Source organism: Oncorhynchus tshawytscha, linkage group LG02, assembly GCF_018296145.1.
Source record: "Oncorhynchus tshawytscha isolate Ot180627B linkage group LG02, Otsh_v2.0, whole genome shotgun sequence".
In the NCBI taxonomy this organism is placed as follows: Eukaryota; Metazoa; Chordata; class Actinopteri; order Salmoniformes; family Salmonidae; genus Oncorhynchus; species Oncorhynchus tshawytscha.
The window spans coordinates 25189414-25213515 of record NC_056430.1 but is presented as its reverse complement, the minus strand read 5'-3'; the positions used below and the strand labels follow the sequence as shown (position 1 = coordinate 25213515).

Genomic DNA, 24102 nt, shown 5'->3' with positions numbered 1-24102 from the left:
CTGGTTAGAGTGTTGGACTATTAACTGGAAGGTTGCACGTTCAAACCCCCAAGCTGTCAAGGTACAAATCTGTCATTCTGCCACTGTTCCTAGGCCGTCATTGAAAATAAGAATTTGTTCTTAACTGACATGCCTAGTTAAATAAAGGTAAAAAAATAAAAATTGGTGTCAACATGGGTCAGCATCCCTGTGGAATGCCTTCGACACCTTGTAGAGTCCATACCCCAATGTATTGAGGCTGTTCTGAGGGCAAAAGGCAGGGGGTGAAACTCAATATTAGTAAGGTGTTCATAATGTTTGGTATACTCAGTGTACATTACCCTGTAGGCCTACTCAACCTTTTGGATAAAAAGGCTGGCATGCCAAAGCTTGGGGGCGGCATTGGCTCAAAGCATTCTTCCATCGTTGTGACATTTAATGGTACCACATCAAAGACGGCTGTGTAGAAAGGCTGTCTGAAATTGGAAGAGATCATTTCAGATATTAAGAGCTCACTAATTGAGAAGGAGCTATATCAATGTACAGGGGCGTCATTGATTATTAGAGCGGACATGATGTATGTGAGGATGGAGGAGGGGTGGTCAAGAGTGGGCCTGGGCACCTGGAAGTTGGAGAATTTTGCATTTTTAAGCTTTTTCCTGCAAGCTTTTTCCTGCGTAATCATTATGCCTTATTCTATTCTACACATTCCAGAGGGGGTCATTCTGACTGTTGTAAATCACACATCTCAATATCCCACACTAAAATGCCTAGGATATTATATTCATATTAAAACACAGTACATTGAATCATAGCACACATCAAAACATTAATCAATCATCAATCAACATATTATAGCACCATAATTAATACACACATACTGTAGGTATATCATGATATCATTGTACGGTGCCAGATTCTGTATGATTCTGACTGGTGGTTAAATTGTTTAAGAAACTATGCTTCTCTGCATCTCTGCTAAAATCGAGGTAAAAGATGGAAAGGAATGTAAGTCTTATTCAGTACATCTAGTAATTGCTTGCTTTTCTAAACTCTTGCAACCTTGCCAGCAGGCATGCCAGCTAAGATAGTTAGACAAGCTACTCTAACTTTATTGATGGCCTGAAATGGCTTGGTAGCTAGTTATGTTGTTGGGAGATTGGGAACCTATCTAGCTGGTTAACTAAATAAATTGCTAGGTGGCTAGTATTATAGAGAACAAAACTTTTTTTTTTATTCATCAACAATGAATCAATAGGTTACATAGCTTGATCAAATTAATTCATAAACAAACATACCTCCAGCGAGTCCTGCCCATCACCGGCAGCTAAAATCAAATGAAATGCTGTGTGTGTCACTCTACACTCTCTCCTCCTCCACTGACTATATTGCATTAGAGTATCTAGTGTATCTTTTCTCTGTGCACCTTGTAAGGAACCACTTACTAGGGAGAAAATGGAGGAACTCTTTGCCTGGTCCAGTCAGTGTGTTCACTTCCACAAAATACAGCTGACAGATTTTATTATTCATAATTCTGAAAAAAAAGTGGGCTTAAAAATGTTTAGATATTAATTTAACATCTGAAAAATAAAAAATAAACTGGATATATCTCAGGGGACATGTGCCCTTGTGCCCCCTATTGGCATGACGCCACTGTCAATGTACATTTATTTATTTTACCTTTATTTAACCACGTAGGCAAGTTGAGAACAAGTTCTCATTTACAATTGCGACCTGGCCAAGATAAAGCAAAGCAGTTCGACAGATACAACGACACAGAGTTACACATGGAGTAAAACAAACATACAGTCAATAATACAGTATAAACAAGTCTATATACAATGTGAGCAAATGAGGTGAGAAGGGAGGTAAAGGCAAAAAAGGCCATGGTGGCAAAGTAAATACAATATAGCAAGTAAAACACTGGAATGGTAGTTTTGCACTGGAAGAATGTGCAAAGTAGAAATAAAAATAATGGGGTGCAAAGGAGCAAAATAAATAAATAAATTAAAATTAAATACAGTTGGGAAAGAGGTAGTTGTTTGGGCTAAATTATAGGTGGGCTATGTACAGGTGCAGTAATCTGTGAGCTGCTCTGACAGTTGGTGCTTAAAGCTAGTGAGGGAGATAAGTGTTTCCAGTTTCAGAGATTTTTGTAGTTCGTTCCAGTCATTGGCAGCAGAGAACTGGAAGGAGAGGCGGCCAAAGAAAGAATTGGTTTTGGGGGTGACTAGAGAGATATACCTGCTGGAGCGTGTGCTACAGGTGGGAGATGCTATGGTGACCAGCGAGCTGAGATAAGGGGGACTTTACCTAGCAGGGTCTTGTAGATGACATGGAGCCAGTGGGTTTGGCGACGAGTATGAAGCGAGGGCCAGCCAACGAGAGCGTACAGGTCGCAATGGTGGGTAGTATATGGGGCTTTGGTGACAAAACGGATTGCACTGTGATAGACTGCATCCAATTTGTTGAGTAGGGTATTGGAGGCTATTTTGTAAATGACATCGCCAAAGTCGAGGATTGGTAGGATGGTCAGTTTTACAAGGGTATGTTTGGCAGCATGAGTGAAGGATGCTTTGTTGCGAAATAGGAAGCCAATTCTAGATTTAACTTTGGATTGGAGATGTTTGATATGGGTCTGGAAGGAGAGTTTACAGTCTAACCAGACACCTAAGTATTTGTAGTTGTCCACGTATTCTAAGTCAGAGCCGTCCAGAGTAGTGATGTTGGACAGGCGGTTAGGTGCAGGTAGCGATCGGTTGAAGAGCATGCATTTAGTTTTACTTGTATTTAAGAGCAATTGGAGGCCACGGAAGGAGAGTTGTATGGCATTGAAGCTTGCCTGGAGGGTTGTTAACACAGTGTCCAAAGAAGGGCCGGAAGTATACAGAATGGTGTCGTCTGTGTAGAGGTGGATCAGAGACTAACCAGCAGCAAGAGCGACCTCATTGATGTATACAGAGAAGAGAGTCGGTCCAAGAATTGAACCCTGTGGCACCCCCATAGAGACTGCCAGAGGTCCGGACAGCAGACCCTCCGATTTGACACACTGAACTCTATCAGAGAAGTAGTTGGTGAACCAGGCGAGGCAATCATTTGAGAAACCAAGGCTGTCGAGTCTGCCGATGAGGATGTGGTGATTGACAGAGTCGAAAGCCTTGGCCAGATCAATGAATACGGCTGCACAGTAATGTTTCTTATCGATGGCGGTTAAGATATCGTTTAGGACCTTGAGCGTGGCTGAGGTGCACCCATGACCAGCTCTGAAACCAGATTGCATAGCAGAGAAGGTATGGTGAGATTCAAAATGGTCGGTAATCTGTTTGTTGACTTGGCTTTCGAAGACCTTAGAAAGGCACGGTAGGATAGATATAGGGCTGTAGCAGTTTGGGTCAAGAGTGTCCCCCTTTGAAGAGGGGGATGACCGCAGCTGCTTTCCAATCTTTGGGAATCTCAGACGACACGAAAGAGAGGTTGAACAGGCTAGTAATAGGAGTGGCAACAATTTCGGCAGATAATTTTGAAAGAAAGGGTCCAGATTGTCTAGCCCGGCTGATTTGTAGGGGTCCAGATTTTGCAGCTCTTTCAGAACATCAGCTGAATGGATTTGGGAGAAGGAGAAATGGGGAAGGCTTGGGCGAGTTGCTGTTGGGGGTGCAGTGCTGTTGACCGGGGTAGGAGTAGCCAGGTGGAAAGCATGGCCAGCCGTAGAAAAATGCTTATTGAAATTCTCAATTATGGTGGATTTATCAGTGGTGACAGTGTTTCCTATCTTCAGTGCAGTGGGCAGCTGGGAGGAGGTGTTCTTATTCTTCATGGACTTTACAGTGTCCCAGAACTTTTTGAGTTAGTGTTGCAGGAAGCAAATTTCTGCTTGAAAAAGCTAGCCTTGGCTTTTCTAACTGCCTGTGTATAATGGTTTCTAGCTTCCCTGAACAGCTGCATATCACGGGGCTGTTCGATGCTAATGCAGAACGCCATAGGATGTTTTTGTGTTGGTTAAGGGCAGTCAGGTCTGGGGAGAACCAAGGGCTATATCTGTTCCTGGTTCTAAATTTCTTGAATGGGGCATGTTTATTTAAGATGGTTAGGAAGGCATTTTAAAAAAATATCCAGGCATCCTCTACTGACGGGATGAGATCAATATCCTTCCAGGATACCCCGGCCAGGTCGATTAGAAAGGCCTGCTCACAGAAGTGTTTCAGGGAGCGTTTTACAGTGATGAGTGGAGGTCGTTTGACCGCTGACCCATTACAGATGCAGGCAATGAGGCAGTGATCGCTGAGATCTTGGTTGAAGACAGCAGAGGTGTATTTAGAGGGGAAGTTGGTTAGGATGATATCTATGAGGGTGCCCGTGTTTAAGGCTTTGGGGAGGTACCTGGTAGGTTCATTGATAATTTGTGTGAGATTGAGGGCATCAAGTTTAGATTGTAGGATGGCTGGGGTGTTAAGCATGTTCCAGTTTAGGTCGCCTAGCAGCACGAACTCTGAAGATAGATGGGGGCAATCAGTTCACATATGGTGTCCAGAGCACAGCTGGGGGCAGAGGGTGGTCTATAGCAGGCGGCAACGGTGAGAGACTTGTTTTTAGAGAGGTGGATTTTTAAAAGTAGAAGTTCAAATTGTTTGGGTACAGACCTGGATAGTAGGACAGAACTCTGCAGGCTATCTTTGCAGTAGATTGCAACACCGCCCCCTTTGGCAGTTCTATCTTGTCTGAAGATGTTGTAGTTTGGAGTTAAAATTTCTGAATTTTTGGTGGTCTTCCTAAGCCAGGATTCAGACACAGCTAGAACATCCGGGTTGGCAGAGTGTGCTAAAGCAGTGAATAAAACAAACTTAGGGAGGAGGCTTCTAATGTTAACATGCATGAAACCAAGGCTATTACGGTTACAGAAGTCGTCAAAAGAGAGCGCCTGGGGAATAGGAGTGGAGCTAGGCACTGCAGGGCCTGGATTCACCTCTACATCGCCAGAGGAACATAGGAGGAGTAGAATAAGGGTACGGCTAAAAGCTATGAGAATTGGTTGTCTAGAAAGTCTGGAACATAGAGTAAAAGGAGGTTTCTGGGGGCGGTAAAATAGCATCAAGGTATAATGTACAGACAAAGGTATGGTAGTATGTGAATACAGTGGAGGTAAACCTAGGTATTGAGTGATGAAGAGAGAGGTATTGTCTCTAGAAACATCATTGAAACCAGGAGATGTCATTGCATGTGTGGGTGGTGGAACTAATAGGTTGGATAAGGTATAGTGAGCAGGACTAGAGGCTCTACAGTGAAATAAGCCAATAAACACAAACCAGAACAGCAATGGACAAGACATATTGACATTAAGGAGAGGCATGCTTAGTCGAGTGATCAAAAGGGTCCAGTGAGTGGAGAGGTTGGTTGGGGGTCACGGCGATTTAGACAGCTAGCCAGGCCATCGGTAGCAAGCTAGCATAGGATGGAGGTCTGTTGTTAGCCACCTCTTGCGTTCCGTCAGTAGATTAGTGGGGTTCCGTGTGGTAGAGGGGATTAATCCAAATCACACAACAACAACAAAAATAAAAACAATAGATATAGTTATAGAGGCCCAAGAAGAAAACTTAATAAAAATAAATAAATTGTCCGATTGTCTATTCAGATAGCAGCCGGTAAGACAGCTAACGGTTAGCAGGCCGCAGATGGGCATTCAGGTAACGTTGCGACGGAGGAGCCAGCCGGATAACTCCTTCGGGTAGATAACGTCGGCAGTCCAGTTGTGAAGGCCCGGTGGGGCACCGCGTAGGCAGTAAAACGGGTCCGGATAGGTGACTGCAGCCCAGGAGTGATTGATGGAACTCAGGAGTGATTGACGGAGCTGGCTAGCTCCGGAATAATTGATGTTTGCTCCGGAATCGACGAAGGCCGATAGTCACATGGATAGCAGCTACCTAGCTGTGAGATCCGGGTATGAATGTCCAGAGAGCAGTCGAAATCCAGGGACATGGAGAGAAAAATTGGTCCGGTATGTTCCGTTCTGTTCCGAGCCGCGCTGCGCCGTACAAAACTGGCGATAGATTTTCGAGCTAAAGGATAGCTGATGACCACAAACCGTGGTTAGCTGAATACTAACGATTTGCCAGTAAAGAAGCTAACTAGCTTCTAAACTAGCTTCTGATTAGCTTCTGGATTAGCTTCTGAACTAGCTACCGATTAGCTTCTGGCTAGTTTAGGCTAGCTTCTTGGAGTTTCTGGCTAGCTTCTTGGAGGATTACAGATATGAGGTAAATAATACTTTTTTATAAATATAAATTGGTGAGGCGGGTTGCAGGAGAGTGTTTTGAAGATGAGTTGATGAAAAATAAAAATAAAATGTATGTGAAAAAAGTTGTAAATATATATATATACAGAACACGACAAGACGAGGACAAAAGACGTCTGAACTGCTATGCCACCTTGGAGCACATGCTACGATCTGAGATGATGGTGTTGATTGCAAACACCTAAACTCAGCAAAAAAAGAAACGTCCCTTTTTCAGGACCCTGTCATTCAAAGATCATTTGTAAAAAAAAATAATAATAATCCAACTTCAAAGATATTCATTGTAAAGGGTTTAAACACTGTTTCCCATGCTTGTTCAATGAACCATAAACAATTAATGAACATGCACCTGTGGAACGGTCGTTAAGACACTAAAAGCTTACAGACGGTAGGCAATTAAGGTCACAGTTATGAAAACTTAGGACACTAAAGAGGCCTTTCTACTGACTCTGAAAAACACAGAAAGAAAGATAGGCATGCCTTAGGCATGCTGCAAGGAGGCATGAGGACTCCAGATGTGGCCAGGGCAATAAATTGCAATGTCCGTACTGTGAAACGCCTCAGACAGCTCTACAGGTGGACAGGAAGAACAGCTGATCATCCTCGCAGTGGCAGACCACGTGTAACAACACCTGCACAGGATCAATACATCCGAACATCACACCTGCAGGACAGGTACAGGATGGCAACAACAACTGCCCGAGTTACACCAGGGACGCACAATCCCTCCATCAGTGCTCAGACTGTCTGCAAGAGGCTGAGAGAGGCTGGACTGAGGCTGGACTTGTAGGCCTGTTGTACGGCAGGTCCTCACCAGACATCACCGGCAACAACGTCGCCTACGGGCACAAACCCACCGTCGCTGGACCAGACAGGCCTGGCAAAAAGTGCTCTTCACTGGCGAGTCGCGGTTTTGTCTCACCAGGGGTGATGGTCGGATTTGCGTTTTTCGTCGAAGGAATGGGCGTTACACCAAATCCTGTACACTGGAGCGGGATCGCTTTGGAGGTGTAGGCTCCGTCATGGTCTGGGGCGGTGTGTCACAACATCATCGGACTGAGCTTGTTGTCATTGCAGGCAATCTCAACGCTGTGCGTTACAGGGAAGACATCCTCCTCCCTCATGTGGTACCCTTCCTGCAGGCTCATCCTGACATGACGCTCCAGCATGACAATGCCACCAGCCATACTGCTCATACTGTGAGTGATTTCCTGCAGGACAGGAATGTCAGTGTTCTGCCATAGCCAAAAAAGAGCACGGATCTCAATCCCATTGAGCACGCCTGGGACCTGTTGGATCGGAGGGTGAGGGCTAGAACCATTCCCCGCAGAAATGTCAGGGGAACTTGCAGGTGCTTTGGTGGAAGAGTGGGGTAACATCTCAAAGCAAGAACTGGCAAATCTTGTGCAGTCCATGAGGAGGAGATGCACTGCAATTCTTAATGCAGCTGGTGGCCACACCAGATACTGACTGTTACTTTTGATTTTGACCCCCCCTTTGTTCAGGGACACATTATTCCATTTATGTTAGTCACATGTCTGTGGAACTTGTTCAGTTGATGTCTCAGTTGTTGAATCTTGCTATTTTCATACAAATATTCCCACATGTTAAGTTTGCTGAAAGTAAACGCAGTTGACAGTGAGAGGACGTTTCTTTTTTTGCTGAGTTCATAAACCTTTGTCTCTATTTAGCCTACAATAAAAATATGCCTAGAAAACTGACAATTGAGAACATCACCATCCCTTCGGTCTTCCCTCTAAGTGAAGATTTACTGTAGACAGTATATGGTGTGTGATCCATATGGTGTGTGGTTCTGTTGGCTTCAAGCGTGACTCGTGTATTCTCTCCACCACAGTGGTCTGTGACTGTCAAAGCAGAAACTCTGATCTCTGAGTGATTCTGGAGAGGCTGGCAAAAGAAAAGACAAAGCAATATTCAAGGGGATTCACATAAAAAGGTCTGAGAAATCATTGACCTTCTTGGTGCGACCTCCGATGTCTGTCACATTTGTTTGATCTCCTTGAGAATACAATGTGAAGAACATATCTGTCATCCACTGGCATTTACCTCAATGACAAAACAGCTCTCAAACAGTTACCTAGGGGCTATTTCCAGAACTAAGCCATAATACAGTGGTAATCCCGGCCTGTGTGTCTGGTAATGTGTGTTGCTAGATTGAACGATAATGAGAGATCATTGTGCCGTGCTAATCACAGCTCTTTCTTTCCCTCCATTTTCTACCTCGGGAAGAGGGGGGGAAATGTTGCTAATTATGCATTTCAATAGGATTACTAGATCTATGTAATCAACTATTCTGAGTATCTCACTAATGACGCATTTATCCAAAAAGAAGATGTTTAATCAAAGGGTGTGATTTGTGTTGTCAGGGAGATTTGCATGCCTGTGACGGGGGGATTTGAGCTGTAGCAGGGGCCCTAAAGAGCTTGGCAGTGGGCATGTTTAATGCTGATATGACAAGATATTATGCAAAATTTTAAGCTTGACCTTCAGCCATCTTCTGTCTGAGCAAAGTTACATGACACCAACGGACAACATGATTAGGCTGTCCTATCCATAGCATACAGTAGAAGGCAGACATACACAATTTGTCTTTGATGTTAATTTACACTTAGACTTACTGAGACTTATTCTTTGTAAGTTTGTTCCGGGTTCACTAGATCAAAAAAGGTAGTTCACTGGCAAAGATTAAAAGGGTAATGATGTGTTAAAGGTAGTAACACTCCAATTAGAGTAATGTTGCTATAAACAGTAAACATCAAAAAGGATACCATGTTAAATTGGGGGTCATATCCTACCAATTTGTAAACATCTCCGCTTTAAAAATGATTTAATTTACTGTACAGTGTAACTCAGGAAGTTTATATCATTAAAGACTGCTGTACTACTATGCTATATGCAGTGCAATGCAATGCAAAAGTGATTTACTATATGCCAAGCATACATTCTACAAACAGTATACTGTAATTCTAATAGAAAACATAATCAATTAGAATCTTCATGAGCACAATTTCAATTTACATAGCTCGGCCTTGTTGAAACATGGTCATTAGAGGCACATTGATCATTTAACTTAGCACACATTACCCAGGCCTGGATGGCACATGCAACGCTAATAGGTAATTTGCCTCATGTTCTTGAGTAAACTTCTCATAGCTGGTCTTGGGTCTAGGAGCCCTGTTCTCCTTCAACTATGCCACTGTAGTTCAGGGTTGTTTACCAGAGCTAATTAAGCAAAATCAAATAATTTTATATTACCCAATACCTGGATCATGTTCTGTAAAAGGTAGGACACTTTACGGAACATGTAGTTCAGATTCAGACTCTTGGACAGCCTTGTTAATTTACCCAGAAACCCATTGCCGGGAAGCTCCATCAATAATCACGACAGGCAGGGAAACACTGCAGGCCTGACGGCAACATAAAACACATTTTCTCCCTCAAATATCTCACCAAACTGTCCATCTCATCGACTGGAAGTGACACCTGCTTTCTCATAACCCAACATTATTGAAAAAGCCAAGATGGTCTTTCCAGAGTAACGGTGTCACCTGTATGTTAAGTCACATATGCAAAGCAGCATGTCAGCTCTCATGATGTTTGTGGTGTGTTTGTGTCCATGTGTGTTTTTGAGCGTATGTTGCCAGGGATTCCATAAGGAAAATTTGGCGCCGGATAATGTGACCTGGAAGATTTTAATTTACGGTCAATTCGAGAAATTTCCAGGACCTACAGTACCAGTCAAAAGTTTGGACACACCTAGTCATAAAAAAAAAAATTGTTGCTATTTCTACATTGTAGAAAATAGCGAAGACATCAAAACTATGAAATAACACATGTGGAATCATGTAATAACCAAAGAAATGTTAAATCAAAATATATTTTATATTTGACATTCTTCAAAGTAGCCACCCTTTGCCTTGATGACAGCTTTGCAAACTCTTGGCATTCTCTCAACAAGATTCATGAGGAATGCTTTTCCAACAGCCTTGAAGGAGTTCCCACAAATGCTGAGCACTTATTTTCTGCCTTCCCTTCACTCCACGGTCCAACTCATCCCAAACCATCTCAATTGGGTTGAAGTCGGGTGATTGTGGAGGCCATGTCATCTGATGCAGCACTCTATCACTCTCCTTCTTGTTCAAATAGCCCTTACATAGCCTGGAGATGTGTTGGGCCATTGTCCTGTTAAAAACAAATGATAATCCCACTAAGCGCAAATCAGATGGGATGGCGTATCACTGCAGAATGCAATACTGTGCAGCCGTCTTCATTGACTTGGCCAAGGCTTCTCGTTAAGTGTGCCTTGAATTCAAAATAAATCACAGACACTGTCACCAGCAAAGCAAACCCACAACATCACACCTCCTCCTCCATGCTTCACGGTGGGAACGACACATGAGGAGATCATCCGTTCACCTACTCTGAGTCTTACAAAGACGCAGTGGTTGGAACCAAACATCTCAAATTTGGACTCATCAGACCAAAGGACAGATTTCCACCGGTCTAATATCCATTGCTCATGTTTCTTGGCCCAAGCAAGTCTCTTCTTATTATTGGTGTCCTTTAGTAGTGGTTTCTTTGAAGCAATTTGAACCTGAAGGCCTCATTCTCATTTATCTTGGCTAGGTCGCAGTTGCAAATGAGAACTTGTTCTCAACTAGCCTACCTGGTTAAATAAAGGTGAAATAAAAAAATTTAAATTAAAATTCACGCAGTCTCCTCTGAACAGTTGATGTTGAGATGTGTCTGTTACTTGAATTCTGTGAAAAATGTATTTAGGCTGCAATTTCTGAGGCTGGTAACTCTAATGAACGTATCCTCTGCAGCAGAGGTAACTCTGGGTCTCCCATTCCTGTGGCTGTCCTCATGAGAGGCAGTTCCATCATAGCGCTTGATGGTTTTTGCGACTGCACTTGAAGAAACTTTCAAAGGTCCTGACATTTTCCGGATTGACTGACTTTCATGTCTTTAAGTAATGATGGATTGTGGTTTCTCTTTGCTTATTTGAGCTGTTTTTGACATAATATGGACTTGGTCTTTTACCAAATAGGGCAATCTTCTGTATACAACCCCTACCTTGTCACAACACAACTGATTGGCTCAAACTCATTAAGAAGGAAAGAAATTCCACAAATTAACAAGGCACACCTGTTAATTGAGATGCATTCCAGGTGACTACTGTACCTCATGAAGCTGGTTGGGAGAATGCCAAGAGTGTGCAAAGCTGTCATCAAGGCAAAGGGTGGCTACTTTGAAGATTCTCAAATATAAAAAATATTTGTTTAACATCTCTTTGATTCCTACATGATTTCATATGTATTATTTCATAATTTTGATGTCTTTAATATTATTCTACAATGTAGATAATAGTACAAATAATGAAAAACCCTGGAATGAGCTGGTCACAGTGCACCTCAGCCATGCTCAAGGTACTAAATGATATCATAACCGCCATCGATAAAAGACAGTACTGTGCAGCCGTCTTCATCGACTTGGCCAAGGCTTTCGACTCTGTCAATCACCGTATTCTTATCGGCAGACTCAACAGTCTTTGTTTCTCAAATGACTGCCCTGCCTGGTTCACCAACTATTTCTCAGACAGAGTTCAGTGTGTCAAATCGGAGGGCCTGTTGTCCGGACATCTGGCAGTCTCTATGGGGGTATCACAGGGTTAAATTCTCAGGCCGACTCTTCTCTCTGTATATATCAACGATGTCGCTCTTGCTGCGAGTGCTTCCCTTATCCACCTCTACACAGAGGACACCATTCTGTATACATCTGGCCCTTCTTTGGACACTGTGTTAACTAACCTCCTAACGAGCTTCAATGCCATACATCTCCAAACCAACATGAAATCTAGAATCGTCTTCCTATTTCGCAACAATGCCTCTCTCACTCACACCGCTAAACATACCCTCGTAAAACTGACTATCCTACCGATCCTCGACCTCGGCGATGTCATTTACAAAATAGCTTCCAATACTCTACTCAGCAAACTGGATGCAGTCTATCACAGTGTCATCCGTTTTGTCACCAAAGCTCCTTATACCACCCACCACTGCGACCTGTATGCTCTAGTCGGCTGGCCCTCGCTACATATCTGTCGCCAGACCAACTGGCTCCAGGTCATCTGTAAGTCTATACTAGCTAAAGCTCCGCCTTATCTCAGCCAACTGGTCACGATAACAACATCCACCCGTAGCACGCGCTCCAGCAGGTATATCTCACTGGTCATCCCCAAAGCCAACACCTCCTTTGGCCACCTTTCCTTCCAGTTCTCTGCTGCCAATGACTGGAACGAATTGCAAAAATCACTGAAGCTGGAGACTTATATTTCCCTCACTAACTTTAAACGTCAGCTATCTGAGCAGCTAACCGATTGCTGCAGCTGTACATAGCGCATCTGTAAATAGCCTGGCCAATCTACCTACCTCATCCCCATATTGTCTTTATTTACTTTTCTGCTCTTTTGGACACCAGTATAGAAACATGCACATCACCATCTGCTCATCTATCACTCCAGTGTTAATTTGCTAAATTGTAATTACTTCGCTACTGTGGCCTATTTATTGCCTTACCACCTCACACCATTTGCACACACTATATAGAGACTTTCTTATTTTTCCATTGTGTTATTGACTGTACGCTTGTTTATTCCATGTGTAACTCTGTGTCTGCCAGGTCGCAGTTGTAAATGAGAACTTGTTCTCAACTAGCTTAGCTTGTTAAATAAATGTGAATAATAAAAAATAAAAAATTAATGGTGCTCAGAATGACAGAAATCTCATTTAGATGATGGTAATTTATCTACTATGACTAGGATCGTGCCGTTGGTGTCATGCCTGCTCCCGCTCTTCCCCCTTGGCGCACGAGGGCGCCAGGCCGCCCTGCATTACACACTCCTGCCACCGTCATTACGCACACCTGCCTTCCCTCGGCACGCGCATCAGCGAATTATTGGACTCATCTGGACTCAATCACCTGTTTATTATTTTCCCTATATTTGTCAGTTCCCCAGCTCTGTTCCACGCTGCTGCATTGACTGTCTTATGTCTGTGTATTACCCGGTTCTGACACTGTCCTGTTCCATGTCTGTTCCAATTAAATGTTGACTCCCCGTATCTGCTTCTCTCCTCCAGCGTCAGTCCTTACAGAATGCAGCAGCCATCAAATGAGGCATCGGGGAATGCTGGCGTCGGGTCTGGGGGCTGCCGCCGATGGAACCGGGGGTGCCTTAGCTGGATCATCGGGCTTCCATGCCATAGCTGGCTCGACAGGTTTCCTTTCTCTGGTTGTCTCAGAAGGTGCCAATCCCACGTCAGGCCTCAGCCGGATCGTCAGGTTTTACACCCAGCCGGCTCCTCAGACTGCTACGCCTCAGCCGGATCTTCGGGCTCCTACACCTCAGCGGGATCGTCATGCTCCTATGCCTCAGCTGGCTCACCAGGCAACCACGCTTCTGCCGGTTCTTCAGGATTTTACACCCAGCCGACTTGTCCAGCGCCCGTACCTCGGCCGGCCTGTCAGGCTCGCCCAGGTTGGACTCCAGGTGGCATCCCAAGAAGGGGGGGTACTGTCACGCCTGCTCCCGCTCTTCCCCCCGGCGCTCGAGGGTGCCAGGCTGCCCTGCATTACACACTCCTGCCACCATAATTACGCACACCTGCCTTCCCTCGTCATGCGCATTAGTAAATTATTGGACTCACCTGGACTCAATCACCTGTTTATTACCTCTCCTATATTTGTCATTTCCCCAGCTCTGTTCCCCTGCTGCAATTATTGTCTTATGTCTGTGTATTATGGGTTCTGACACTGTTCTTGTCCTGTTCCATGTCTGTTCCAATTAAATGTTGACTCCCCATCCCTGCTTCTCTACTCCAGCGTCGGTCCTTACATTTGGCTTCTGAACAACCCAAAAAAAGAACAGAACAGGAGATAAATGCTGGTTTCAATTGCATATTAAGAAGTATTTAGAAATATAAATAGTTACATTGAAGCAAGGTAAAACATGCCTCATAATATGAAGTAAAACGTTCAGGTTTCAAACAATGAAGTATCAGTTTTCAAAATGCATACTGCCCCCAGCTTACATTGCAAAATGATTGATGATTGTTGATTGTTGATGTTGCCTATGCATTTTAATAGCAAATGGGAGGCGCGCTTCAATTACCAGTTGAGTAATAAAAATAGTAGCTCTTTTTAATTGTGACCATTAAAAAGTTGTTTTTTTTTACTCGCAATTGCATTTACAATTGTTGAACAATGACTGTATTTATATAAAAGCATGTTTCACTCCAGCAGCAACAAGCTGAGGTGATATTCTGCTCAAAATAGGCTCTGTACTGTATGCTATCCAATCCTTTACTTTAGATTTGTGTGCATTGTGTGCATTGTTGTGAAATTGTTAGATATTACTACACTGTTGGCGCTAGAAACACAAGCATTTCGCTACACCCACAATAACATCTGCTAAACACGTGTATGTGACCAATAACATATGATTTGATTTAGTTCCACTAAGTACTGCAAATTAACTTATACACCAATAAGCATGACGGTCAAGTGTGTTTAGATCGACTGACATTTCCTTCGCTGAATAAAAAGCATTATTTTGCAATGGGATTTATTTTCTCCCTGTCAATTTGGCCTGCAACAACTTTATTTATCAGCTTTTCGATTTTTCATATTTTTTTCCAACGTTAGCCAATTACCGGCAAACGGAAACCCTGGTGAATGCATGTGAGCATGTACCAGTGGCAGTCGGTGCCGTTTAAGATGAGGGAGGACAAAAATAATTTTTGGTTGGGGAATGGCCTTATTTCTATTACAGAATATTGGATGACTGTCATTCATATTCCATTCACCCAACTCAATGTAACATCGATAGGTTTAGACTATTACATAATACTAACATTTTCCCTGTACCCATCATCAGGTTGATACAACCTAGCCTAAGAAAGAAAGTTTACAACAAAGGTGCACAGGTCGAGAGATACTTGAGTAGTCAAGGTGACAGACAGTGACACATTCAATACCGTCTTGCACACTCTTGCCTGCATCTAGCCTCTAGCTGATCTAGGTTGTGAACATCCAACAGTTGCAAACGAGTTTCAATTGAACAAATTCAGGTATGTTTATCCCTGTTTTGTTCCATTTGCTTCCGTTTAAGATTTTTAAAATTGTATTTCACCTTTATTTCACCTTTACTTAAACAGATAGGCCAGTTGAAAACAAGTTCTCATTTACAACTGCGATCTGGCCAAGATAAAGCAAAGCAGTGCGACACAAACAACACAGAGTTACACATGGGATAAACAAACGTACAGTCAATAACACAATAGAAACATCTATATACAGTGTGTGCAAATGTAGTAAGATTAGGGAGGTAAGGCAATAAATAGTGGTGAAATATTTACAATTTAGCAACGAAACACTGGAATGATAGACTAGAGTGATAGATGTGCAGAAGATGAATGTGCACCCCACTGGGGTGCAAAGGAGCAACAAAAAAAAACTATATGGGGATGAGGTAGTTGGGTAGGCTATTTACAGATGGGCAGGTGTACAGGTGCAATGATCGGTAAGCTGCTCTGACAGCTGATACTTAAAGTTAGTGAGGGAGATATAAGACTCCAATAGAATCGGCAGAATAAATGCACCCCTGATCACATGCAAAAACAGAACTAGCAGCCACATAAACAGCATGATCACTTTGCTCATTGTATATATAATTCCTTCTCGCATCTATGCTCTCTCCTCCTCTCACCTTTTCCCTTCGCTTGTAGACTTCAGTTCACAATACAACAGCTATATGTGATGAAAAAACCTTCCCAAGCCAAACCTTCAAACAATAACTGCTAACCTCTACACACAGCCTACATCGTTGTCACCATATTAACATCATAGTCAACATACACTATATATACAAAAGCATGTGGACACTAGGGGTGCAACGGTACAAAGTATGTTGTCGAACCGTTCGGTACGCCCCCTACGGTTCAATATGCACACGTGAACCGCGAAATTACGATATGCCTGTCATTTTCCTATAATTTCCAAAACGTGCTTATTGCGCTGCAGACTACATGCACCTTGTACATACAGACCCACAGAACCAGATACGCAGTTTGTGAACAGGTTTGGCAGGCAACTGCTTGGGGCACAAGGGGCTAGGGGTCTCCTGAGGGCTGACAAACTTTACTCCACAGCAATGTCTCAAAATGTGGCAACCGCAGTGACCACAACCACCCCCCCCCTTAAACAACCAATGGACAATTTGCAATGACATCTCAGTGGGAAACCTCCCTAAAGGGGACAGGAAACTGGGAAACTAAAAACAAATAAATATTCTCCCAGCTCTAACGTGACAATGGCGAGTGCTAGCGAGACAGAGAGAAGCAAATTTTAAGAGGCATCGCCGTTTCTCAAATCCGCTGTGTGGGAACATTTTGTATTCAGCGTTCAATACGATGACAAGTTGAAGAAGACCGTAAACAAACAAAGTACAGTCTGCAAGTATTGCTTTGCCACTGTCGGCTACTAGAGTGGAAACATGATGTGTCATTTACGTCGCCATCACCCGGCCGTATCCCATGCAGGTGGAGCTGGAGCAAGGAGAGTCCACTCGTTAGCGAAAACACAACAATCTCCTGCTCCTGCCTTCCAACAACAATTTGCGACAAATTCAGAAAAAAATTAAGAAATAACGAAAGCAGTGGGAGTATTCATAGCCAAAGATTTGCAGCCCTGTTCGGTGGATACCGATACCGACCTGATGAAAAAAATTGAACAGTGTTACAATGTCCCCTCCAGCACACATTTCAACAACAAAGTAATTCCCAAACTCTATGAAACATCACGGAGAGAAATTTAAAACTAATTGACACAGACACCCTATCTAGCTCTCTCCACTGATAGTTGAACCTCCAGAGCAACTCAAAGCTACCTCACTGTGACAGTTCACTATGTACTGTATTGGGAGATGAAGAGCTACGTGTTGCACACTCATCCCCTGTATGAGAGTCATACAAGGGCACACTTTTCTTAAATGTAGAGATAGTGAAACCGTACCGTGGCCCAAAAACCGTGATACATACCGAACCGTGGGCCAACTGTACCATTGCATCCCTAGTGGACACCCCTTCAGATTAGTGGATTTGGCTATTTCAGCCACACCCGTTGTTGAAAGGTGTATACAATTGAGCACACAGCCATGCAATCTTCATCGACACGCAATAGCAGTAGAATGGCCTTACTGAAGAGCTCAGTGACTTTCAACATGAAACCGTCATAGGTTCCAACAAGTCAGTTCGTCAAATTCTACCCTGCTAGAACTTGCCCGGTCAACTACTGTTGTTGTGAAGTGGAAATGTCTAGAAGCAACAACAGCTCAGCCACAAAGTGGTAGGTCACAAAAGCTCACAGAACGGGACCATCGAGTTCTGAAGCGCGAAGTGTGTGAAAATCTTTGGTCCTCGGTTGCAACACTCACTACCGAGTTCTAAACAGCCTGGGAGCTTCATAAAATGGGAGCTTCATAAAATGTGTTTCCATGGCCAAGCAGCCGCATACAAGTCTAAGATCATCATCTGCAATGCCAAGCGTCGACTGGAGTGGTGTAAAGCTCGCCGCCATTGGACTCTGGAGCAGTGCCAATTGTAAAGTTTGGTGGAGGAGGAATAATGGTCTGAGGCTGTTGTTCATGGTTCGGTCTAGTTCCCTTTGGTCCAGTGAAGGGAACTCTTAATGCTACAGCATACAATTACATTCTAGATAATTCTGTGCTTCCAACTTTGCAGCAACAGTTTGAGGAATGCCCTTTCCTTTTTCAGCATGACAATGACTCCGTGCACAAAGCGAGGTCAATACAGAAATGGTTTGTCGAGATCTGTCTGGAAGAACTTGACTGGCCAGCAACGAGCCCTGACCTCAACCCCATCGAAAACCTTTGGGATGAATTGGAACGCTGACTGCAAGCCAGGCCTAATAGCCCAACATCAGTGTCTGACGTCACTAATGCTCTTGTGGCTGAATGGAAGCAAGTCCATGCAGCAATGTTCCATCATCTAGTGGAAAGCCTTCCCAGCAGAATGGAGGCTGTTATAGCAGCAAAGGGGGGAATGAGATGTTCGACAAGCAGGTGTCCACATACTTTTGGTCAGGTAGTGTAGCTACTAGAACTAATGCATTAGTAAACCCGCTACAATCTTGAAGAACAGTGTACAGCAAGCAGTTTAGCAGTTACACCGGCAGGCCCCAGTGGCAATAAATTAATAAAACCAAAAGCTTACCTTGACTTGGAAGTGTTGGATAGCCATAGCCAGCTAGGTAACATAGCATCCCTCTCTATTTGTATCGGGTGTTTGAATAGGCTAATCTAGCTAGCTGCATTTGCGTAAGTGAAAGTGAGCATTTCGTGTAATTCTACACATTTTGCAATGACTTATACCATGTTAATATGATATCTGAGTGAGAGTAACTAACAACATCATTGGTGGGTCACTGGAGAGACAGAGAGGGAGAGAAAAAGGAAAGAGAGATTTTAGTTTATGTCCGTTGGGTTTTCCCACAGACTTTAATGCATACCGTGTAAACACACAGGGATTGTCCTTTTGCGCAAGAGACCCTACATCCCAACATTCCCTGGGAAGATATCCCATAATATCCCTGGGAAGTCCAAGTGCAGACACATAACAATTTAATGTTTCAGATTTCAGCCAAGTCCTATTTACCTCTCAACACCACAACATGTACAGATATGAATGCAAAGAATAGCGCTTTGATCTAAGCCCTCACACAGCCAACAAAACACATCTAACAGTAGAGCTATGTGCCAATGCATATTCAACAACACAGACCCACTGTGGCTGTAGATTCACCTATAGTCACACAGACAGCGACTCATATACACATGCATAAAGACAGTAGTATGGCACCAAACACTCACTTACACACACGCACGCACACATACAGACACACACTTTAGGAAACAAAAAGTGCCCTTTAACACTGGAGTGATAATCAGTGTCTACTCAGTGAATTTGCTTTCTGGCATTATTATAATGTTCCCTGTAGGACAAAAAAGTGTATGATTAAATAATGCAAATGCATTCCTCATGGCCTGAGAACCTGAGAACATTTTTCCCTTTCTTTAGACTTAAGGATTATACAGCAATGCCCTATAATGCGGTGAAAAATCTCCCCAAGTCCAAAGTTAATCTAAACACAGAAGTTATGCAATGCAGAACAGCACTTGAGGAACTCAAGCACAAAGCCAAGGACTGATTATTATACCAAAAAGAGAATAAGCACATTATTCAAGCAAATCAGCAATGGAAATCATGCAAATTAATGCAAGGTTTGCATTTGCTGGTTGAAAACGATGATTAATAGACAAAAATATTGCATTTTTCACCGAAAGAGAGAGAAGAGTGGATGCAAGGCAAGAGCTGACAAAGATTCCCGCTCTGCCTATATCCATTATGAGGTAAACATGTGTTGTCGTGACACACACAACTAAACTTTATACTATGTAAAAAATGCCATTGTCCACATAATGCGGGACATTATGTGGACATTAATTTTTTATTCCTTCTGTTTCTGTTGTAAACAGCTGTTTACTTGGCCTATTGTTGAGGTCACACCCACCTTACTAAAGAGACAAACTGTTGAACTGCTAAATTGAGCACAGAATGTTCTAGTGAGGTGAGACAGCGAGAGAGAGAGCTGTGACCTACCTGTGTCCAGACTAAGGTTCAGGATGGTTCAGTCGTTTTCTCTCCTTCAGCCCCAGCTAACAAGCAGCGTCCCTGTTAGGGCCTGTTAAAGTGATAATTGAAGGATACGTCCAGGCACCACAGGCTTCCTGTTGACCAGGGCGAAGGACAACTCAGTTTGTAGAAACACTGCTGAGGCCTTGATGACGTGCTGTCCAAAACGGAATGTAGACATGGTGATGACTGCAGACCTGAAAGAGGGAAGAAGTGTTCAAATAAGGTGAACTGAGGCAAGACCGCTGCAGGGCTGTCTGTTAGGGTTCACTGGGTGTTCAGCAAATCACACTGCAGAAAGTATCTAAGGACAATACAAAGTACCACTTTCCAAAAAATCAACCGTTCATGAAACAGCTTTCAAGGTACAGAAGTCTGACAAACAAGCATGAAATGTGTGTCATCATCTAAAAAGTTCAAAATGGTCTCTTCGTATCGAAAAGTCTCAATCATAACAGAAATGAAAGAATACCCTAGTGTGAGAAACACAGTAATGAGCAATACTGAGATACTAAACCATGCGCTTCACTGGAGCCAATTGCTCATTTTGAAGCTAGTTAAAACAAAAAGGATTGTCACTATTTGCAGCAGTTCTCTTGGTGAAATTGGGTTTGTGAAATGATGAGTCCTCTCATCAGTGTGTCACAGATATCAAGAGCACTGCCAAGATGACGTCACATCTGACCAAGCCCTCTCTATCGGCTGTCACAGATATCCCTGCTGGAAAAAGCTATTACTGCAAACATAAAATATTTGAAAGTTATCTGTCTATGTTTCTGTAAGTGTCTCGTTCTCTTTTCACTTACTTTTTCTTACCACACTAGAATAATTGTTCATCTTCTATACAGGAATCCAGGTTTCAATTAGCATTGGCCAGCATTGACCAGCATTCAATTAGACATGGGGGAAAAACACAAAATAATATATACTTTACCATTTAAAAAAAATATATATATATTTCAACTTTGTTTAACCAGGTAGGCTAGTTGAGAACAAGTTCTCATTTGCAACTGCGACCTGGCCAAGATAAAGCAAAGCAGTGTGACACAGACAACAACACAGAATTACACATGGAGTAAACAATAAACAAGCCAATAACACAATAAACAAATCAATGACACAGTCGAAAAAATTAAGTCTATATACAGTGTGTGCAAAAGGCATGAGGAGGTAGGTAATAAATAGGCCATAGGAACAAATAGTTACAATTTAGCAAATTAACACTGGAGTGATAAATGAGTAGATGATGATGTGCAGGTAGAGATACTAGTGTGCAAAAGAGCAGAAAAGTAAATAAAATAAAAACAGTATGGGGATGAGGTAGGTAGATTGGGTGGGCTATTTACAGATGGACAATGTACAGCTGCAGCGATCAGTTAGCTGCTCAGATAGTTAATGTTTATAGTTAATGTTCCACGTTCGCATTAGATAGTCCACCATTAGGGTCAGGGTTGATTAGGGAGGTCACCGCTCCTTTGGGCATGGTGACGCAGGGGGGTCATACGGAGAGAAATAGTCTCTTCCTTATTGACTCTCCTGCGTTTCTCGTGGTGCTGGGCCTGCCCTGGTTAGCTTGTCATAACCCCAATGTTTCTTTGCCACAGAGGGCTCTCACGGGGTGGCCGCGAGAGTGCTCAGGTAGTTGTTTAGGGGTTTCCGTTGGTGCTCCTACGGTGGAGAGTCCAGACCAGGTCTCCACCATGAGCATTGCCCCTGAAAATGCCGATTTGACTCTCGCCTTCTCCAAAAAGAAGGCAACTCAATTACCACCTCATCGACGGGGCGATTGTGCGATAGATCTCCTGGTAGACGCTGCACTTCCCAGGAGTCACATGTATCCCCTCTCACAGGCGGAGACGGAGGCTATGGAAACATACTGTATGTCTCCGAATCCCTGCGTCAGGGGTACATTCGGTCCTCCACTTCACCCACCTCCTCGAGTTTATTTTTTGTGAAGAAGAAGGAGGGAGGTCTGCATCTGTGTATTGACTATCGGGGTCAGAATCAGATCACTGTGAGGTATAGTTACCCGCTACCGCTCATAGCCGCAGTGATAAAGTCAATGCACTGGGCGCGCTTCTTCACCTAACTAGATCTCAGGAGCGAATACAACCTGGTACGTATACGAGAGGGAGACGAGTGGAAGACTGCTTTCAGTACCACCTCTGGACACTCTGAGTACCTCGTCATGCCGTACGGGTTGATGAATGCGCCAGCAGTCTTCCAAGCCTTTGTAGACGAGATTTCCAGGGACCTGCACGGGCAGGGTGTAGTGATGTATATTGATGTCATTTTGACATCACGCGAAGAGCTTGTGTCCCTGGTGCGCAGAGTTCTTGGTCGCCTGTTGGAGCATGACCTGTATGTCAAGGCTGAGAAATGCCTGTTCTTCCAATAGTCCGTCTCCTTCCTAGGGTATCGCATTTCCACCTCAGGGGTGGAGATGGAGAGTGACAGCATTGCAGCCGTGCGTAATTGGCCGACTCCCACCACGGTAAAGGAGGTGCAGTGGTTCTTAGGGTTTGCCAACTACTACCGGAGGTTTATCCGGGGTTTTGGTCAGGTAGCGGCTCCCATTATCTCACTGCTGAAGGGGGGCCCGGTGCGCTTGCAGTGGACAGCTGAGGCGGACAGGGCTTTTACCAGAACCTGAAGGCTCCGTGCTGGCCCATCCGGATCCCTCTTTGGCGTTCATAGTGGGGGTGGACGTGTCCGAGGCTGGGATAGGAGCTGTGCACTCTCAGCGCTTGGGTACCCCACCGAAGCTCCCTCCCTGTGCCTTCTTCTCGAGGAAGCTCAGCCCGGCAGAGCGAAGCTATGACGTGGGGGACCGGGAGTTGTTGGCTGTCGTCAAGGCCTTGAAGGTGTGGAGACATTGGCTTGAGGGGGCCAGACACCCTTTTCTCATCTTGACTGACCACCACAATCTGGAGTATATCTGGGCAGCGAGGAGACTGAACCCTCGCCAGGCAAGGTGGGTCATGTTTTTCACACGTTTTGTGTTTACCTTTCTTACAGACCAGGCTCCCAGAACGCGAAAGCTGACGCATTGTCCTGACCTTATGACACAGAGGAGCGGCCCACACCCATACTCCCGCCTCCTGCCTGGTGGCGCCGGAAGTGTGTTTCCTCCTGCTCGGTGGGAGCCCAGTGTAAGGCTCCTAGGCACCTGCCCAGAGGTAAGTTACACCCCTTACCCATTCCACAGTGGCCTTGGTCGCACCTGTAGGTGGATTTTCTTACTGATCTTCCATTCTCACAGGGTAACACCGCGATCCTGGTCGTTGTGGATCATTTCTCGAATTCCTGTCATCTCCTCCCTCTGTCCGGTCTCCCTACAGACTGCGGAGGCCTTGTTTACACACGCCTTCCGGCACTACAGGGTGCCTGGGGATATAGTGTCTGATCGGGGTCCCCAGTTCACGTCTAGGGTCTGGAAGGCATTCATGGAACGTCTGGGGGTCTCGATCAGCCTTACTTCAGGGATTTAATGGCCAGGTGGAGAGAGTGAACCAGGATGTGGGCAGGTTTCTATGGTCCTATTGCCAGGACCCGTCGGGGGAGTGGGCGGAGTTCGTGCCCTGGGCCGAGATGGCACAGAACTCGCTCCGCCACTCCTCCACAAACATCTCTCCCTTCCAGTGCGTACTGGGTACCAGCCCATTCTGGCGCCTTGGCATCAGGGTCAGACCGAGGTTCCTGCGGTGGACGACTGGTTCAGGCATGCGGAGGAGACATGGGAAGCCGTCCGTGTCCACCTTCAGCAGGCCGTAACGCGCCAGAAGGTTAATGCAGATCTCCACCGCAGTGAGACCCCGGTATTCACACTGGGGCACCGGGTCTGGCTCTCAACCCGAAACCTGCCCCTCCGCCTGCCCTGCCGTAAGCTGGGTCCGCGGTTTGTGGGTTCATTTAAAGTCCTCAGGGAAGTCAACAATCTTTGTTATCGGTTACAGCTTCCACCCGATTATCGTATTAACCCCTCGCTCCATGTGTCTCTCCTCAGGCCGGTGGTGGCTGGCCCGCTCCAGGAGTCTGAGGTGC

The 24102-nt window shown here is 44.4% G+C and overlaps 1 protein-coding gene across 2 annotated transcripts in view; it reads right to left on the bottom strand.

Annotated features, from left to right (window-relative positions):
- fhit (fragile histidine triad diadenosine triphosphatase) overlaps positions 1 to 24102 on the bottom strand; it is a 299129-nt gene that overhangs the window by 177748 nt on the left and 97279 nt on the right. For both annotated transcript variants that reach the window (XM_024380237.2, XM_024380227.2), the window contains one exon: positions 20134 to 20255. In XM_024380237.2, coding sequence (XP_024236005.1) covers positions 20134 to 20239 — 106 coding nt within the window. In that variant the 5' untranslated portion in view covers positions 20240 to 20255. The remainder of the gene's footprint in view (positions 1 to 20133; positions 20256 to 24102) is intronic.